This window comes from Apodemus sylvaticus, chromosome 10 (genome assembly GCF_947179515.1).
Source record: "Apodemus sylvaticus chromosome 10, mApoSyl1.1, whole genome shotgun sequence".
Lineage (NCBI taxonomy): Eukaryota > Metazoa > Chordata > Mammalia > Rodentia > Muridae > Apodemus > Apodemus sylvaticus.
In genome coordinates, this window is record NC_067481.1 from 72798408 (window position 1) to 72818333 (window position 19926).

At 41.8% G+C, this 19926-nt stretch overlaps 1 protein-coding gene across 2 annotated transcripts in view; it reads right to left on the reverse strand.

The window, feature by feature from the left end:
- Cdkl3 (cyclin dependent kinase like 3) overlaps positions 1-19926 on the reverse strand; it is a 79278-nt gene that overhangs the window by 34726 nt on the left and 24626 nt on the right. Inside the window, exons 11-13 of one of the 2 annotated variants that reach the window (XM_052196826.1) lie at positions 18139-18301; positions 17093-17190; positions 11083-12959 (exon numbers count right to left, since the gene is read on the reverse strand). In XM_052196826.1, the coding sequence (XP_052052786.1) occupies positions 12897-12959; positions 17093-17190; positions 18139-18301 (324 nt within the window). In that variant the 3' untranslated portion in view covers positions 11083-12896. Of the gene's footprint in view, positions 1-11082; positions 12960-17092; positions 17191-18138; positions 18302-19926 lie in introns of those variants that run through there. The other variant, XM_052196825.1, reaches the window with a different exon arrangement.

Consider the following 19926-nt stretch of genomic DNA (forward strand, 5'->3'; position numbering starts at 1 on the left):
CCTGTGTGTGTGGGGTTCCATGGTGCTCCTTTCTCAGAGGGACATCTGCAGATGTTGGCTCTCCTTCTACTTTGTGGAGCCTGAGGATCAAGATTAGTATATATTCCTGAGGATCGGGGAATGTAGATCATCATGCAAACTCTGTAATCATCCCCTCAAAGTACTGTTCACTGTCAGCTCTGTGGTTGGGTTCTGGTCTGAGGCAGAGTCTCTTGTATCCCATGTTGATCATAAACCTACTATATAGCAATGAAGATGACCTTGAATTTCAGATTCTGCTGCCTCTGCACACCCCCCCCCCCAAGTACTGAGGGTATGACACCAGCCACCATGCCTAGTTTACTTTTAAAGAACTTCTTGTATTTTGCCCAGCTGGTTATTAATTCTACTAAAAACACTGAGTTTTAACCTGGAGCATCAGTCTCCTGTGTGGAGATTCTTCCATTAATTTAATGTCCTTTTTTATGGTTCTTATTTTCATTATTATTTATTTCTTGACAAATTTAGAAAATACATTTAAAATTTTATATGTATGGGTTATTTTTTTATTTCTGGATAAAATATTTTCTTTCATGTCTATTACAGCAAAGTTAAACACTGCATTACTCAAATCCAAAGCCATGTTTTGTTCAGTATACATGAGCTTTTTGTTTGTTGTTTCATTTTGATTTGTTTGCTCTGGCTGAGGCAGAGGGGCAAAGGGACAGAGGGACAGGGTATAGAGGGACAGAAGCAGAGGGACAAAGGGGCAGAAGGACAGAGAGACAGAGGACAAAGAGACAGAGAGGCATAGGGACAGGGGATAGAGCAGAAAGGGAACAGAGGGACAGAGGCAGGTCTCTGAGTCTGAGTTCAGCTTGGGCTACATAATGAGTTCCAGTTCAGCCAGAGCTATATAGAGACCCCCCTCAAAAACCCCAATACCCAACAATCAAACAAAAAAGAATCTCTTACTGCAATAACAGACTTCTCAAGTTCTCCTTGGACTCGCTAAATTTGTCTGTTACACATTTTGGAAGTGTGCTATTAGATACATGACCTTTGGGGTGTCCAGCATACAAGTAGGGCCTGATATACGTCCAGTGCTCTGCCACTGACCTAGGTCTTCAGATTGTTGGCACAAAACCTTTTAACATTTAAATGAATCACATAGGGACCTCTAATGTATACTGTTTGACTCAGTGCATGTGTGTGCATGTGTCTGTAGTAACGTGTGGGGTCAGAGGACAGATGGCAAGGGTCTGTTCCCTCTCCACCATCCATTTCTAGTCAGCTGAGCAGGTTTGGTAGCAAGTGCCCTTACCTGCTTTCTGGCCTCAATTATTTTCTTGATATTAACATAGCTACAAAAACCTGACATTCTTCAGTATTTGCCCTATATCTGTTTAAATAAATGTTTTATTTGTGGCAGCAGTTATCAATTCCTTATATTTGATATTTACACCTTAGCTAGTTGTAAATTTATTTATTTATTTATTGACTTTTTGGATTTTGTTTTTTATTGTTTTGTTTTGTTTTGTTTTTTTTTTGTTTTTTTTTTGAGACAGGGTTTCTCTGTATAACCCTGACTGTCCTGGAACACACTCTGTAGACCAGGCTGGCCTCGAACTCAGAAATACGCCTGCCTCTGCTTCCCAGAGCGCTGGGATTACAGATGTTGCCACCACCACCCAGCTGAGTTGTAAAATTTTTATCCCATTTTTATAATTTTGTGATTGTGTGGTATATGTGTATGTGTGCATGTGCACATATTGGTATCACCATATGTATGTGAAGGTCAGTAGACAACTTGTGGAGTCCGTTCTCTCCTCAGGTTGTAAGTGCCTTTATCTGCTTAAACAACTTGTCAGCTCTAGGTAATTTTTTTTAATTACTGACATATTAAATCTATTCCTGTCACTGTTTTGTGTGGTCCATTCATTTTCTATATTCTTTCTTTGGGAAATGCTGATGGCAAGTATAGCTGTCAATCTGACTTGAGGAGGAGGTTGGTGTGCAGGATGGTGCTGTGAGAAGACCGACCATGAACTCAGATACTATCCAACACAAAAAGGAGACAGAAGTGGGAAGCTGGCAATTGCGTGCTTGACTCTTCCTGAGTGGAGGTGGGTTTGCCGTTTCTTTCTCCTGTGAACGTGAGATGCTTCAGCCTCTGAGTACAGATCTGCACCAGTGGCTCCTCAGGGACTTTCAGGCGCATCATGTCTCTTGTGCTGAGGTTTCTGGCTTCTTAGATTGAGAGCTGCCAATTTTCGCTGGCTCTCCAGTGTGCCCAAGGCCTCCGTGCAGCTCAGCCTGACGATGAGTGAACCTCAAGCCTGCTCTTGGCTCATCCTATCATCCTATTGGTTCCACTTGTCTAGGGACCTCTGGATAATACAGTAACCGAGCGAAATAATGTAGTTGTTTACCTCGCATCAACAACATTTAACAGAAGGCAATTCAAGGCTGGTTTAGTTGAGAACAGACATAAATTAAGAGGCAACTCATGTCACAAAACAAGATGTGAATCAGTTAAAAAAATTGAGAATCTGGAGGAAAAAGAGATGACTAGGGGGCTATGTAACCTTAAGATGACGTGAAAACTTAACATTAATTTTGAGAACCAGAATGTTACACCAAGAATAAACTAAGTATGCCTGCTTTTCAAATGGCCATCAGACACTCAGAGATTGAAAAGTATCAAGTTGATGCCAAGTTTCAGGCCAGGGAGAACCATGGGCTGAGACAAGAGGCCTCTTCAAAGGCGGGGCCCCACTCTGGACCGTGAGCTAGTCAAGCAGCTCGGAAACAAACAGAATGATCACCTCTCACAACCATTCCCCAGGCTAGACGAGTAGCAAACGGTCACCTCTCTGACTCCTCACAGGTGTACCCACACAGGGGTGCAGACTCCTCACAAGTGCACCCATGATACCAATGACCAGCCAAGAATAATCAATCTCAAGAAAGATCACCTAAGGGGGCTGGAGAGATGGCTCAGTGGTTAAGAGTGCCCACTGCTCTTCCAAAGATCCTGAGTTCAAATCCCAGCAACCACATGATGGCTCACAACCATCCGTAATGAGATCTGATGCCCTCTTCTGGGGTGTCTAAAGACAGCTACAGAGAGTCAGTGGGCCTGGAACTAGAAGAAAAAGTGTCTGAAGACAGCTACAGTGTACTTACATATAATAAATAAATCTTTAAAAAAAAAAGAAAGATCACTTAAGTCTCCGCCAGATCCTGCCACACAACAGAACACCACCAGGCATGTCTATAGCCGTAACCCCCCTTTGGTGGCACCCATTCCCAGGAGTCATTTTCATTTTCTTTAATAAATCTGTGTTCACTCTGCTCATTTCTTGTTTGCTTTCCTTATTATTCTTGGGCACAACAGAAAACACCCAGAAGGCAGGAATGGGGACAGCTTTGGTGACCACTAATTGTCCAGCATCCAAGCTCCTGGGTTAAGCTGACTAAGCAGAGACAGGTCCTTTATTACACACAAGGAATCCACAGCAGCTCCACTTTTAAAAACAGCAAGAGCTAGAGGGAAAACATGGCTTAGGATAAACCAATCCTGTTGAGACCTGTCTGTCTGCTCTCAGGACCTGGGAAGTGGTGACCAAGCTAAGCTTCTAGCACGGAAACAGGAAGAACAAAGAACTGGAAACGTGTGCTCCAGACACTGCGGACAGGGAAGCAGGTGGGAAGAGAAATTATTAGAAGAGCAGAGGACCATTTGAAGGTGAGAAGAGAACGAGGACATGTGACAAAAAAAGATGAGCATGGGTCCAAAAAGGGACGGTGATTCACAGTGTCAAACGTGACACAGAGGTCAGGGGGAAAAGGCTGGAAGAAAGCCAGGGAGCAATGATTAAGGAGGTAGGTGGAGCCCAGCCAAAGCAGGCTTTCCTGACTGCTGAAACAGCAGCCAGGCCTAGTTAGCTAATGGGCCAAATTTCATTCATTTTATTCAAGGCATTAATGCAGTAGGGTATGCCTTCTCCTCTCCACTACATCCTCTGTTTCCCTTTGAAAGGAAGTGGGTCCCACACAGTCATACTCATGAGCCACCAATTGTCATCGTTTCTGTTTGTGACAACTGAGGGTAAAGGACTGTAGCCAGGGCTTCTGCCTCATCCTATGAATATCTACACTGCAGATTTCAAAACCCAGGCACCTGATGACTGATTCAGCTGCAATGTACAGCATGCTTGTAGTGATGAGTTGGTGGCCAGAGACTTAAGTGGCAGCCCTGGCAGCAGAGGGTACTTGCTGAGGAGCTATGTGACCCATCCCTGGCTCATACTTCTTCCAGGGCCACAGTGGTAGCCTAGTGATTTTCCATTTAAAAGCCTCCTCAAAAAAGAACTCTCATTGTAAGTGTCAACCTCTGTAAAGCCTGGAATGCCTATTGTAAGTGGAGATCCACTCACCATTGCGGTGCCTGTAAGATCACCATAAGGACTCCATGGGCAGGGCAGTGGTGCACACCGTTAGTCCCAGTACTCCGGAGGCACAGGCAGGTGGACTCTGTGAGTTCTAGGGCATCTTAGTCTACAAAGTGAGGTCCAGGCCAGCTAGGGTGAGACTCTGTAAAACATGTAAAGAGACAAGAAAATAACAATGAACTCCACAAATCTGCAAAAATTCTGAAGAAAAGACCCAAAACAAGGTTATCTTGGGGAAAAAAAGAAAGGAAAGAAACCCAAACCTATGGCCTGTGGTCTTGTAGAATACTGCCCTGTGAGAGGAGGAACACTAGTGGGCCTGTGTCTCCACATTGACTTTCTTTCCAAGAACAGCAGGAGGCATACATGCTTATCTTTAGGATTATTTTATTATTTATAAATATGTGTGTTTTACTTCTTTACCACTTGCATGCCTGGTGCTGGCAAAGGACAGGAGAGAGTGTTGGATCCCCTGAAATTGGAGTTACAGATGGTTGTGAGCTACCATGTGGGTTCTGGGACTCGAACACAGATCTTCTGGAGGTGCAGTCAGTGCTCTTAGTCTCTAAGCTATCTCTCCAGCCATGTCTTTTTAGATTCTAAATTCATATGGGCATGGTAACTTAGACCCGTGCTCTCAAATACATGGGAAGGTGAGGTAGGAGGATTGTGAGTTAGAGGCCAGCCTGGGCTACACCACACGATTGAAGGCAGCCTGGGTTACATTACACAAGACTCTGAAAACAAAATTAACACCAAAGAAACAAACACACAAACACCCTCTGAATACAGAGTCTCTTCTTATTTCTAGTAAAACATCGTGTGCATGCAGAGCACACACTGGGTTGTCATCACCTTTCCCAGCCTCGTGTCTAAAGCAAACGCAACTCCTCAACACGCCACAGAGCAGACGGCACGTCCATGCTGAATTTATTCCCAAAGGAAAGAAGTCACAGTATGCTCTGACAACTTAAACATCAGAGCAAAACCAAAGAGCACAGCTCGCCTTCCCGAAAGGAATTCTACAGGCCTACAAATAACTGACCTTGTTTAGGACAAATCTACTATGTCTCCTGTCTGTTAAGCCTTACCTCAGGAACCTTCACAATATTTCCAAAAAATGGAGCTCAGTGGTTAAAAGCACTTGCTGTTCTTCCAGAGGCCCCAGCCTCTGTTTTTACCATTCACATGGCAGCTCACAACTGTCTGAGACTCCAGTGCCAGGGCACCTGATGCCCTCTCTGGCTTGTGCATGAGGCCAGCACGCGCGCGTGTGCGCGCACACACACACACACACACACACACACACACACACACACAGTTTCCCAGTTCAGAAATGGTAAAAAGAGTGGAAGAGATGACTCAGCAGTTTGGCTGCTCTTCCTAACAACCTGGGGCTCAATTATTTATAGCAGGCACATGTTGACCATCTGTAATTCCAGTTCTAGGGCATCAGATACCCTCTTCTAGCTTTTGAGGGCACCAGGCACACATGCAGTACACAGACATGCATGAGGCCAAACAATCATACACATAAAATTTAAAGAAATGGTAAAGGTGAAGCTAGAGAGATGGCTCAGCAGTTAAAAGCACTCACTGGCTGCTCTTCCAGAGGTCCTGAGTTCAATTCTCAGCAACCACATGTTTGACTCATAACCATCTATACTAAGATATGGTACCCTCTTCCGGCATGCAGGTGTACATGTAGGCAGAACAATGTATGTATGTATAAATAAATCAATAAATCAATAAATCTATCTGTCTTAGGGGAAGAAGCAATGATGAAGGTGCTGAGCACTGAGTCCTGCCTTTTCCCTCAGTCATCCTGATGCCTATCTGGACTCTGATGGTTACAATCGTTACAGCTTTTAATAAAAGAGGAGTGTTTGTTCAATACAATTTTAGTGCAAGGATCTGCAGAATTGTATAGGTGTAATAGTTTCAATGAATGTTCTGATCTTGCTAGATGGATTTGGAGAAGAGAGATGAAAGGAAATGGCTTTCCAAACTAAAAAACAACCCAAGGGCTATTGATGGTGAAATGATTCCAAATAAACCTTGTTTGTCACAAGGCATTTTAGCATGATAACAACCCATTTCAATGTAATAATTAGTAACTGCAAAGACATTACCCAAAAAGCCGGGCAGTGGTCGCACACGCCTGTAATCCCAGCACTCTGTGAGGCAGAGGCAGGCAGATTTCTGAGTTTGAGGCCAGCCTGGTCTACAGAGTGATTTCCAGGACAGCCAGGGCTACACAGAGAAACCCTGTCTCAGAAAAACAAATCCAAAAAAAACCAAAAAAGAAAGAAAGAAAGAAAGAAAGAAAGAAAGAAAGAAAGAAAGAAAGAAAGAAAGAAAGGAAGGAAGGAAGGAAGGAAGGAAGGAAGGAAGGAAGGAAGGAAGAAAGAAACAAAGAAAGAAACAAAGAAAGAAACAAAGAAAGAAACAAAGAAAGAAACAAAGAAAGAAACAAAGAAAGAAACAAAGAAAGAAACAAAGAAAGAAAATAAATTACCCAAAGGAGTTGCCAAAGTGTAGATGCTGTGTGGACCATGTGAAAGCTGATCCAGGGTTTGGTTTGATTGGGAATCATTCCCCTGAAGAAACCAATCCCAAAGTCTGGCTCTTCATGGCATCTTCATTTAGGGGACTTAAATCAAACAGCACTGATGGATTCAGTGCCCATCTTTAGAACCTAGTCCAGGCCAACAGGGAGCCCAACTGCTTGTCCTCCCTCCCACCAGGGAAGCATGAAAAGGCTAGACCTGGGGCTCACTCTGGAGATTGTCTTCTGTGAGGAAGTCACATGGAGCCCATCTGACAGCTTCTAAGGACATACTCTAATCTATATTCTGCGATGCAGAAAATGAAATTAATACTATCACACTGTATTGAGGCTTAGTAGCATGTGCTTACAAAGAATGTAAAAAGCTACAAAGAATGGGAGTCAGAAGAGTTACATGAGTTCAGAGGCTCAGGACTAACCTGTGATACAGGAGACCCTGTGTAAAATAAGTCAAACAACAGAAAGACATGCTGGCATGCTCTTTTTGCTTTCTCGAGGGCTTAGCATGTGTGGTGCTTACATTTCATTCACCACAATCAAATGTTCTTGAGCGCCAATGTATTCTGAGCACTATTCTAGGCATGGGGAATCCAACAGTGAATAATGCAGTAGATCCTGCTTGTCTGAAGGTAGATTCTAGTAGGCAAGATAAACAACATAAAGGAGCTTGTCAGACTGGAGTGCTATATGAAAATCATACAGGATATGCGGGTGGGGTGCAGTTGGAAGCAGCAGTGTTGCTTGTACAGAAGCTCAGATGGACAGCAGGCTTTCCTGGACGAGTGGTCGGTGAGGAGACCCTGCAGGCGTACCACTGGGGGTGGGAACTCTAAGCAGTGAGACAAGGGCCTGGACTGCTGACCTTCTAGGTCAGGGTGGAAGACAGGAAAGCGGCAAATGAGACCAGAGGGGAGAGGCAGGCTTGTGGGGAGGCAACCTCTGTGTGCCGACAAAGCAACATAGCTGAGGACTCTTAGGAGCATTTTGGTTGTGCATTGGGAAGAAACTGAAAGTTGAAAAAGAGTAAGAGCAGGAAGGCCTGTTAGGCCTTCTAGCAAGTCTGGGCAAGGAATATCAGAAAAACAATGGAGAATGCAGTGGTTACACCCTGAAACTGCTTCAAAACAGATCTGAAAGGATGGAGGTAAGAAGAGAGGAGTAGAAATTAACTCCACCAAATTTCTCCTGAGCACCAAATAGAATGGAGTTGCTGTCACCTGAGATTGTGGGATGACTGAGGGAAAGAGGCCGGAGGTCGGAGACCCTCTTACATGTTTTAGTGGCACTGTTAGACACGTGAAAATCTCAATGTGGAGTTTTGGGACGTCTAAGCTAGAGAGGAATAAATTTGTTCTTTTTGTAATCTAAGACATCTTAAAGATGAATGATATGCTAGCTTGCCAGGCTGTCCAAATAAGAAATCAAAACTACAGGTATACATGAGAGTCTCAAAAAACAAAACAAAACAAAACAATGCCAACAATAACACAGAGAGAAGAAATGAAACAATCTATGACAACTATTTCTTACCACTTCTAAAATAAAAACTAATCTTTTAGATGAACCTGACTTTGGTTGAAGAGCTTGTTAACTGATTTTCTCACCAATATGGCCTGAGTGCCACCCATCACGGAAGCACACTACTGCTTACATTATCTAACCTCAGGGTTACTTTTTCAGAGAAAAAAAGAATGGTTGTAGACCTGTCTCCAGGGTCACAGCTTATCAGCTTTCCTACCTCTGAGGAAAAGAAAGTTGTTAGGAGATTGGCAACATAAGAGAATAGTTTCTTTCTGTACTTTACCTTCCATTAAAAGGCTGCTTTCTTGAAATCACATAGCCCAGCATCAATGTGTGTGTATTTTTATGTGTAGTCTTTTTTCAAAAAAACTAATTTTATTTACAATTTTTTTCTTAAAGATCTATTGTTTTATGTATATGAGTATACTGTAGCTGTCTTCAGACAGACATACCAGAAGAGGGCATCAGATCCCATTACAGATGGTTGTAAGCCACCATGTGGTTGCTGGGACTTGAACTCAGGACCTCTGGAAAAGCAGTCAGTGCTCTAAACCACTGAGCCTTCTCCCTAACCCTTATTTAAAAAATTGAAAGAATGTTTTCTTGTTTATAATCATCTTGAACTGCAATTCCTCATTCACCTAAGATTTCTCAATTATTTCCTTATACAATTGGTGGACTGCTTTAGTAAGGTGACCCAATTTCCCTGCAGGGGTCTTTAATTTGCACTTCAGACAGCATGATTCTGATTTTGGGCAGCTTTCCTTCTCTTGATGTTCCTACACACGGGTGTAATCTGTTCCTATGTCTATGCACTAAATGGCACAGGCCTGGAGAGGGGGTTAGATTTCCTGGAACTGTCATTACAGGCAGTTATGAGCCTGTGTGGGTGCACAGAACCAAAGACAGCTCTTTCAAATGAACAGCAAGAACTCTTAGTCACTGAGCCATATTTTGGCCCCCACGTGCCTTTTGGGGGTGAGAGGTGTGTTTTTTATGTAGGTCCTTATGTGTGCTGCATGGCTGGTTTATGCAGGGTAAGAATGAACCCAGGATTTTGTGCCTGTGAGGCAAACACTCAACCAACTATGTTCCATCCCTAACCCTGAATCAAAACTTTTCTACAACTCCAAAAACCATATAGGCGATTGCCATTGCTCTTGTTGCATACTAGAACTTAATGGTGAGCCCCCACTGTTAAAGAAATCACATACTTTGGTCCCAGGTCATGGAGAAATCAAGTTGGTACTTACCAAGAACGTTTCTTTCAGGCTGGCTAGCTAGCATTGTCCTGGAAGGTGCTGTGCAGACTGCTGAGGGGGGAAAGTTATCAGCAGGCTAACCTAGCTATGGACCTGTACACTACAACAATGACTGGATGGCAAGAGATGCCAGTGAGGACAAAGGTGGCATGAATGTTGTAGGGATAAATGATAACTGCTTTGTGACTGCATTTAAGGTCTGCAAAGGCGGCATGAATGTTGTAGGGATAAATGATAACTGCTTTGTGACTGCATTTAAGGTCTGCAAAGAGAAAATGCGTACCTGGTACTGTAAATCTAGCTAAGAACCCATGACTTAGGAGTTCATAGATCCTAGAGTCGAACCCATTATTCTACTAAGTGCACATAGTATCCAACCTGCCCTCTAAATTCATTCCTCTATACCCATAGATTAGTGTGGCTCTCAGAACTCATTAGACATTTCTTTAAGCCATGGATGGTGGTCAAATGCGGTGACTAAGTGTCAGTGAGTATTTGCTCATCTAAGAACAGGACATCTGTACCATCCAGCCTCCCAGGAGGCTCAGAGAACATCATGGGAAAAGGGGCAGAAAGACTGGAGGAGGAGAGGTCAGGGAGGAGCTGAGTGAGACAGTGTCTTCTAGATAAGCCGGAACCTGTATACTCACAGCAGCTGTGGCTGCTTGCACAGGGTCAAGCCAATTACTCTAGCATGAGGGTGAAGGGTTCATGAGTCCTCACCCCTAACTGTGTAGCTTTGGACAACTGAGGTTTCTGGAGAAAAGGAGTCAGTTTTCTTTAAGGGTGTGGCCCCTGGTGGGTTGCTCACACTCCAGTGAATGCCCTTATCCCCAGGAGAACATAGGCAGAACAAATTGAACTTGATAGGCTATTAAAAATAAAAAAGATATATTATATGACATGAAATTGGGGGTGCAGTACCAAAGTGGGGTGAGTCTGGGAAGAGTCATAGAAATGAGTAATGAGTAAATAGGCAAAACACAGCCTGAGATTCTCTCGGAACTAATAAAAGTAGTATATGAAAAGACTTTCCTATGTTAAAAACACAGCACAGTGTTGCACTAAATAAGTTGTGGTTTCTTGCTGGATATGGTGACACACGTCTTTAATCCAAGTACTCAGGAGGCAAAGGCAAGCTGATTCTTGAGTCTGAGGCCATCCCAGTCTACAGAGCAAGTTCCAGGACAGTCAGGACTACATCGAGAAACCCTGCCTTAAAAAACAAACAAAATTTTGTTTTGTTTTCTTTTTCATGTTTATTTAGTAACTAGAAAACTAGACAGAAGCCTGGTATAACATCAAGTAAGACAATTTTTTTATATAATTTTTACAGAGAGAAAAACAATCTAGAATTTTGGTAGTGCTTTGATTTAAATATATCCTTCAAAAGTTCATGTATGGAGCACGCCTATACTTTGAGTAATCAGGAGACTGAGGCAGGATGACTGCTCTAAGACTGAGGCTAGCCTGGACTAAACAGAGAGTACTAAGTAAGCTGAGATTATATATAATAAGAAAGTCTTAAAACAACAAAAGGCCCGTACCTCAGCTCAGTGGGAGAGCGCGTGCCTTGCACATGTGCATTCTTTATTCCTTTCTCAGCATCCCCAGATTAAAAGGAAGTTAATATGCTGTAAGCTGGTAAAGTTTGGGCCTGGTTCTACCTCCCATCCCCATGCTCCCAAAAATAAAACTCAGATTCAAAATGCAAATTTAAAATTTACAAATACCTTGGCCATATAGCTAGGCTCTTCTCTGACTAGAATCATAACAAAAGAACTCATTTCTTTTAATCTACATTCTGCTACATGGCTCGTTACCTTGCTCAGGTACCATGCCTCTGTCTCCTTACACCTTTTCCAGCCAGATCTCTCTTGAGCCTGGCTTTATCCCAGAATTCTTTTTGCCTCCCGGAAGTCCCAACTCCTATTTCCTGCCTAAGCAATAAGCTATAGGCTTTTCAGTTGGCAGGTGATGCACCCATGCAATACACAAGAAATTCTCTCCACAAAAAGCTTAATCTGGTGCTGGAGAGATGGCTCAGTGGTTAAGAGCACTGACTGCTCTTCCAAAGGTCCTGAGTTCAATTCTCAGCAACCACATGGTGGCTCACAACCATCTGTAATGGGATCCCCAATGCCCTTTTCTGCTGTGTCTGAAGACAACAACAGTGTACTAACAACATATATAAAATAAATAAATCTTTTTTTAAAGAAAAGCTTAATCTTCAAACTAATATGTCAATGGCATCAAGCAGCTGGGGCCTTCAGGAGGTAATTCATGATGGACAAGGTCATGAAATGGCACCTCCATGACGTCTTAATGGCTCATACTGCCACTCCATGTGCTGCCCTCCACTCCTTGTCAATTATAGCAAAACCCTCCCAGATGCTGAACAGTTTTCGGCCTGTGCCAGTGGACTGCCTAGCTTCCAGAACTATAATAATCTTTGGGTTTTTTTTATGTTAACTACCCAGTCTGTATTATTCAGCAACAGAAAATAGCCCAGGATAGAAAGTAAACCTTTTCCAGGTTGTGCATTGCTTCTTCAGGAAATTCTTCTGGCTAAACGGATGGAACTATTAGACTATGGGAGGCAGACAATGTCAAGTTTAACCTAGGAACATCATATCACTGTCAATTGTTAACTATTATAAATTCCTCACTGCTGACAACAGAATGTCTTTCATCATGTGATGGCAACAAGTGGTTACTAAGACAACAGATAAGAAGTTCATCGAGCATCCACTTGAAGAGGCCGGTGCTTTCCAGGAGACCCCTGGCTTATGAGGTTTGACTGTGAGCAGTCTGAGAGTGGTGTGAGCAGGGCACATCAGGTGACTACCCACTCAGTAATCATGGCAAGGAAGGAACCAGGCAGGGAAGGTGACTTTATAATCTCAAATCACAGCATCAAAATAACAGGTTTTAGAAGAGAAAAATGGTTAAAATTTTGCTAGCAAAACCAAAAAAGCAGATGATGCTGATGCAGATGGGATGGGTGGACTATCTTAGCAGCACCCTACATTACATTCTACTGTATATAAAATAAAAAGGAAGGAGTTGTCAAGCTTGTATTTTTAAGATTACTTAAAAGACAAAGCACTATCGGGAAAAAAAAAATCTGTTCCTCTTCAAATTCTTCCCCTCACAATCGCCATCTCCACCCTAAAATTAAAAACCAAGCCAGTAAGAACCAGGGATAAGAAATGGAAATATCTGCTGTCAAAGCCGTGACTGTACTAATGTTACACTATAGGCACATATACTAAGTGCCTATACTATCTATAGTATAGTGCCTACACTATAGGCACTACTGAGCTTAAGTCCCATCCTTTAAACCAAAATATACAGGCCAAGATCCAATGTCTGTCCAGAATGTTGATGTGGAACCCAAACCCTGCTCATGCTTATCTTCTTTGCCTTCAGACTCTTTGGGCACCTAGACATTGGGACATTCTGTGTTACATATCTACATTGGGATTCTGTATTATATATTTACATTGGAACTCTCCTCTCCATTATATATTTACATTGGGACTCTTTATTACATGTTTACATTGGTATTCTGTATTAGATATTTACATTGGGACTCTGTTATGTATTTACATTGAGACTGTATTATATATTTACATTAAGACTCTGTATTATATATTTACATTGGAACTCTGTTACTATGGGTTTTTTTTAAACATTTATTTATTTATTATTTAGAAGTACACTGTAGCTGTCTTCATACACCCCAGAAAAGGGCATCAGATCTCATTACAGATGGTTGTGAGCCACCATGTGTTTACTAGGATTCGAACTCATCAGGACCTTTGGAAGAGCAGTCAGTGCTCTTAATCACTGAGTCATCTCTCCAGCTCCTACTCTGTTATTTTTTTATTTTATTGTATGTATATGTGTACACTGTAGCTGTCATCAGATACACCGGAAGAAGATATCAGATCCCATTACAGATGAATGTCCAGATGAATGTACAACCATTTGGTTGCTGGGAATTGAACTAAGGACCCCTGGAGGGACAATCAGTCCTCTTAACCACTAAGCTATCTCTTCAGCCCCCTCTGTGCTACATATTTACATTAGGATGTTATGTGCTGCGTATCTTCATTGGAATTCTCTGTATTACATATACATCTTGGGACTCTGTATTATGTATTTACATTGGAACTCTCCATATTATACATTCACCTTGGGACTCTATATTATATGTTTAATTTGGGACTCTCTGTATTTTATACTTAGATTAGGATGCTCTGTATTACATATTTACATTGGGACTCTCTGTATTACATATTTACGCTGGAACTCTCAGGAACATATTTAGTAACTTTCCCTTCTATAATTATAAAGTTCTAAACGAAACCCAGGAAGGAAGACTAATCAACATGCTGGAAATAACAGGTGATTAAACAAGGTTGCATGACTTGATATGAAATGTATTCCTATTAACAGGCATTTGTGAAGTTAATGTTCAAATTAAGAAAACAAGTACAGTATTATAAATTATAAAAGCAAAAATAGGAGACTACACCCAGCTACCCAGGCTTCCATGCTTATCAGCATTTCTGTGCAGCAGACATTGACCAAAAAAAAAAAAAAAAAAAAAAAAAAAAAAAAAAAAGAGAGTTGTTTTAACCACACATGATTCTGGGATCCCCTGATTTTCCATCTGTCACATTTTCTAGCCTACAGCTACCAGGTTCCTCTCTCTTTAGCTGAAGCATTTCTTATATTCTAAAAACAGACAGGAAGTGGTGAGTCACTGGCTAAGAGAACTTGGGCTGAGATAAAATACCTGTATTTTACTGCAGGGGTTGCCGCATAAGGGCACTGGGAGACTGGTGACAAAGGACTCCTCAACAAACAAAGCTCCTTACCCATGGCCTCCCATTCCCATGGGCTCTGTCCTCTCTTGACCAGGCCCCTCATTCACAGTCACACAGGCTTCTGTCTGTCAGAGAGCTCCTTCAGTGTGTACCTTCACGTCAGTAGATTGCTAACAAAGACGCCTGAAAGAGTTGGATACACAACTAGGAAGTGCTTGGAAGTAATTTAAAAACCAAGCAGTGGAAGAGCTAAGATGAAAGTAAGTTGCTATTCCATGTCTTCTGATTTTTGATTGTCTTGGGGTGCTAGGGACCAAGCCCAGGCTGGGCAAACACTAGGCACTGCACTCCAAGCTCCTACCCCAGATTTCGAAAAATGTTACATTTTTTCAAACTAAAAATAAACTACAGACTGAAAATTTATAAGACTAGATTTTGAGATAGGGTCTCACTCTGAAGCTCTGGCTGGCCTGGAACTCACTGTGTAGACCAGGCTGTTCTTGAACTCACAGTGACTCACCTGCCTCTGCCCCTCAAGTGTTGGTATTAAAGGCATATGAAACCATACGTGGCTAAGGAAATTTTGACACAGATGTATGTTGTGTATGTATGATGTTCATGTAAAAAGGTCAGGGCCAACTTGTGAGGCCTGGTTCATTCTTTCTACTATACCCATTCTAGAGCTAGACCTCGGGTCTGCTGACCTGGCAGCACCCTTATGCACTGAGTCATTGCACCAGCTCAGGCATTTTCTTAATTTTGATACTAACTCACCAAGATGTGTTCAGACTAGTGTTGTCTCAGTCTCAGCTATGTGCTAGAGCTGCTGAAAGGAGGACAGATAAGCTCTGAGCAACACTGACAGCTCCTGGTTGCTTCTAATAACTACAACTGGTTTCTGTTACTCTTTTCAAGACTACCTTTTCAGGAATTCCACATCATGTAAACATCTGAGAGAACTGTTTTATTTTTCCCCTGCATGCATATGTGGTTTGGGTTTCTGGCCTCTTATGGAACAGCAGGATAAACACAGTAGTACATCACAGCTCTCTGCAAACCCAAGATCCCTAAAAGTCCACCCAATGAGCCAACAGATTTGCAAATGGTATGCTATGCAGATTTCCAGGACAAGAGTACATCTCTTAAATGCACAAGCTTAAAGAATCTTGTGACTTATAATTAACTAGAAACATTCCCTAATGGCTTTCCTGGTCAACAACAGCTTTGGTTCTGGAAAATAGACTGTGACATATACAAGTAGTCCTGGGACTGTCAAAACAGGACTATAGCTCTAAATGTCACAATGAAAATGCCTTATAGATTTCCAGAAACATCTATACATGTGCACACACACACACACACACACATACATACATACATACATACATACATTTGTTTTCTCTGAGACAAAGTCTCATAGCCCAGGGTGGCCTCAAAGTCATTGAAGACGACCTTTAATTTCTGATCCTTCTGCCTCTACTTCCAAGTGTTGGGATAAGAGATCTGTACACCTGAACTATTGGGGCTAGGGCCTTGTGTGTTGGGTCAGCACACTACCAACTGAGTTACACAACCCTCCACCTTTCCATATTTTTAATGTATGTGTTCAATTTTCTTTAATAAAGCAGGAATAACTTTATCATGAATTAAAATATAGTCAATTCATTTTTAATGGGAATAATAAATTGATAAATAATACACACAGATGACCTTATTAGGAAATCGGAGGCCACATGCATGCTGGGACTCAGTGAGTGTTGGTTTAGTTAAGAGAAGGCATTCAAATGAATGTTGATGACAAAGATTTCTAAATAAAATCTAAGAATTGATGTGGTAGGTGGGGTTGGAGCTGGCAGCAGACATTTTTGAAAACAGGACAACAGTCAGGGAACAGTGACAGACAGTAAACTGGAAGAACACTGAAGGGAAAGCCAAAGGCAAACAAGCTGCCGCCCCCAGGGCAGTCAGCCACTACCTGTCCCACGGCATGGGTCACCTGAGCATCGCTGGAGGGTGAACGCACCACAGCTACTCTTTGTCCTGGATGCTGTGTGTTCTAATCACTGATAATGCAAAAGAGGCTGCGCTTACTACTACAAAAACTAACGCTTAGAATCTTTCAGTAGTTGGTTATAAGAACATAAATAAGTGGGTATGTATTATATGCCTTTAATCCCATCACTGGGGAGACAGTGGCAGGCAAATCTCTGCGAGTGCTAGAACAGCCAGAGGTACACAGTGAGACCCTGTATCAAAAAGCCAAAAATAATAATAATATATACTTATATAATATAAATTTAATATAAATATAAATATATATACATATAAAATAAGATAAAAACAGGCCTGCTTCTAAAGTTTAAAGATTATAAAAGTTTTAATTTTTACAAACTTTCTAATAGTAACTAAATTTAAAAACTCAGTAAAAGACAAAACAACATTCTATAAATAATATAAAGTGTTTACCTCTTGTTTTTCTTGATTTGGGTCCATACTAAGTAAAGTTGGTATTTTAGGTGAATCTGTTTTCTTTGATTCTCTCTTCAGCACTTTTATCTGTTTAACTTTTAGAGAAAAAAAAATGTAATTTGTTGGCCCTTCCTTGAAACTATATTTTCCTTGAGAGGACTTCAGATAGCCACTAAGTCCACTTTTGAACTCAAGTCGCAAAGGGACTGAGTACTGTGAGCTGTAAGATGTGGTACAATTTTATTTTGAGATCTCACAAGAGTGTGTCTCAATTTTCATTGAGGGACCCTCAAGTTTCACATTCTACATTTTATACCTTGCTATTTTATCACATTTTTGCAAGGTGTCTATTTTCCAAGGAAACGAAAAAAAACTTTTGCTCACTACAATAAATTATCTGCTTGATTTTATTTCAATATATTTATTATTCATTTGTTTACTGGGGTGGGCCAGTCCTCTCCTTCCACAATGTAAATCCCAGGATCAAACTCAGGTTGTTAAGGCTTAGCACCAAGTATCTTTGAGCCATCTCACCAGCCCTTAAGATATGATAAGGTTATGATAAATTCTACATTTAGAAAAAAATCTACCAAATCCCCGCATGCCCAAAACATCTGTAACACCTGAGCAGGGAAAGTGCTTTACCCCGTGTTATGTATGGAACCAAGTTTGTCATCTGCAAATGCTGCCCCAACATCTCAACATCAGGCTGACACAACATTTACCCTTTCGGGTTTTCTTTACCCTTCTTTAAAATTATCTGCATTGAGTCTGACCCTTGGTGGGCACAGTGGACCTTTAGTCCCAGCACTCACTCTGAAGGAAGAGGCAGGCAGATATCTGTGAGTTCTGGCCAGCCTGGTTTATACAGTGAGCTCCAGAACAGCCAGAAACACACAGACCCTGACTAAACAAAACAAAACAAAGTCTGACCCTTTACTTAGCTTAATTTTTCAAAGCAACTGGTTACTTCTACAAAGATCCCAGGTAAGTGTTCTTACAAACAGCCCCACCCTTAGCGGCCAGTTACACCATCTCTGTACCTTCCATCCCTTTCATCTCCTTCGCCTGTATTGTGAATGGCAGTTCAGGAAAATGGAATTCTTTCCTGTCGCATTTGGAAAAATTCAGCTTTCTTTTGTTCCCGCTTGCTATCTGGTCATTCTGGCCTGTTCGCTCATTAAATGCACCTTTTTCTGTCTGGACCTAGACAAACAAGTACCAGTTAGTATGAAGAACTGTGAGTGACCAACTACAGAGTCTTAAGCCTACAGGTGCCAGCTATTTGAATGATGGAAAACAGTTCGAAGATTATCTCAATAATCAAGAAGCAGAACAGAATGAGGTATGGTGGACATGCCTGCAGTCCCAGCACTTGGAAATCAGGCAGAAGGATCTCGAGTTCAAGGTCAGCCTAGGATACATAGTGAGACCCTAAGAAAACAAAAGCAACAAACACACAAACCAACAGACTAGAACAACACTAAACACAGAAGCAGCCAGACTCCCAGTGAGGTTTTTAGTCCATTTACTGTTCTTGATTTAGAGAATCACAATCTTGACTTTGTTGTTGTTGTTAAAGACAGGGTTTCTCTATGTAACAGCCCTGATTGTTCCTGGAACTCACTTCTGTAGGCAAGGCTGACCTCAACCTAACAGAGGTCTTCCTGCCTCTGCCTCCTGCATGCTGGGATCAAAGGTATACACCACCCCCACCTGGATGTTTCAATTTTATGTTATTATAAATAATGCTGTGCCTTGAATGTTATAAACTATGCTATGTAAAAAAATGATGGGAAAAGAGAGAGAGGAGAGAGAGAGAGAGAGAGAGAGAGAGAGAGAGAGAGAGAAGATATGGCTAGCATTTCCAGAGCAAGAAAACTCCATCTATTTGGCAAGTGTTTTTAATCCATAAAGATATTTTTGAAAGAGAAAAGCACAAGTCTTGTGATTTGTAAAGATGGAAGTCATACATTAGTAAACAATTTAAGATAAAGAATAAGATGATACAGATACAGCTCAGTAGTTAAGAGGAATTGTTGCTCTTGCAAAGGACCAGGGTTCAATTCTCAGCACCCACATGGTGGCTCACAGCCATGCACAACTCTAGTTCCTGGGGAACCAAAGCCCTCTTCTGGTCTCCACAAGTACCAGTAGGTAATAACATAAAATAAAATAAATCTAAAAGAAAAAAAAGATAAAGCGACAACCCAAAAGCTAGACGCACAGGGAAACACGGTCTACTTTCAGGAAGAAAAGAGGGGCTGGTAAGGAGATTCTCAGTGGGCGCTCACTCAGCACCTGCGAAGTCTTAGACTTGTCCCAACATAGGTAAGAGAGAAAGGGAAGGAGGGAGAAAGGGTAGGAGGGAGGGAATGGTTTTGAAAGATTTATTTTATGTTCACTGGTATTTTGCCTGCACCTATGTCTGTATGAGGGTGTAAGATCCTCTGGAACTGGAGTTACAGACAGGTGTGAGCTGCCATCAGGTCCTCTGGAAGAACAGCCAGCGTTCTCAACTGCTGAGCCATCTCTCCAGCACTGGGAGGGATTTTTTTTTTTTTAATGTGAGAACTTAAAAAAAAATGTAGATAATGTTTAAAGAGGCCATATTTTATGAACTTACTCATTCCATGTTTGTGTGTTCATGTTCTAATATGTGTATATGTGTGTGAGGATACACATGGACATGCTTATGGAAGACAGATGTTACACTGGATGTCTTTCTGGATAGCTCTGACCTTGTTTTTTGGATTTGGTTTTTTCGAGACAGGGTTTCTCTGTGTAGCCCTGGCTGTCCTGGAACTCACTCTGTAGACCAGGCTGGCTTC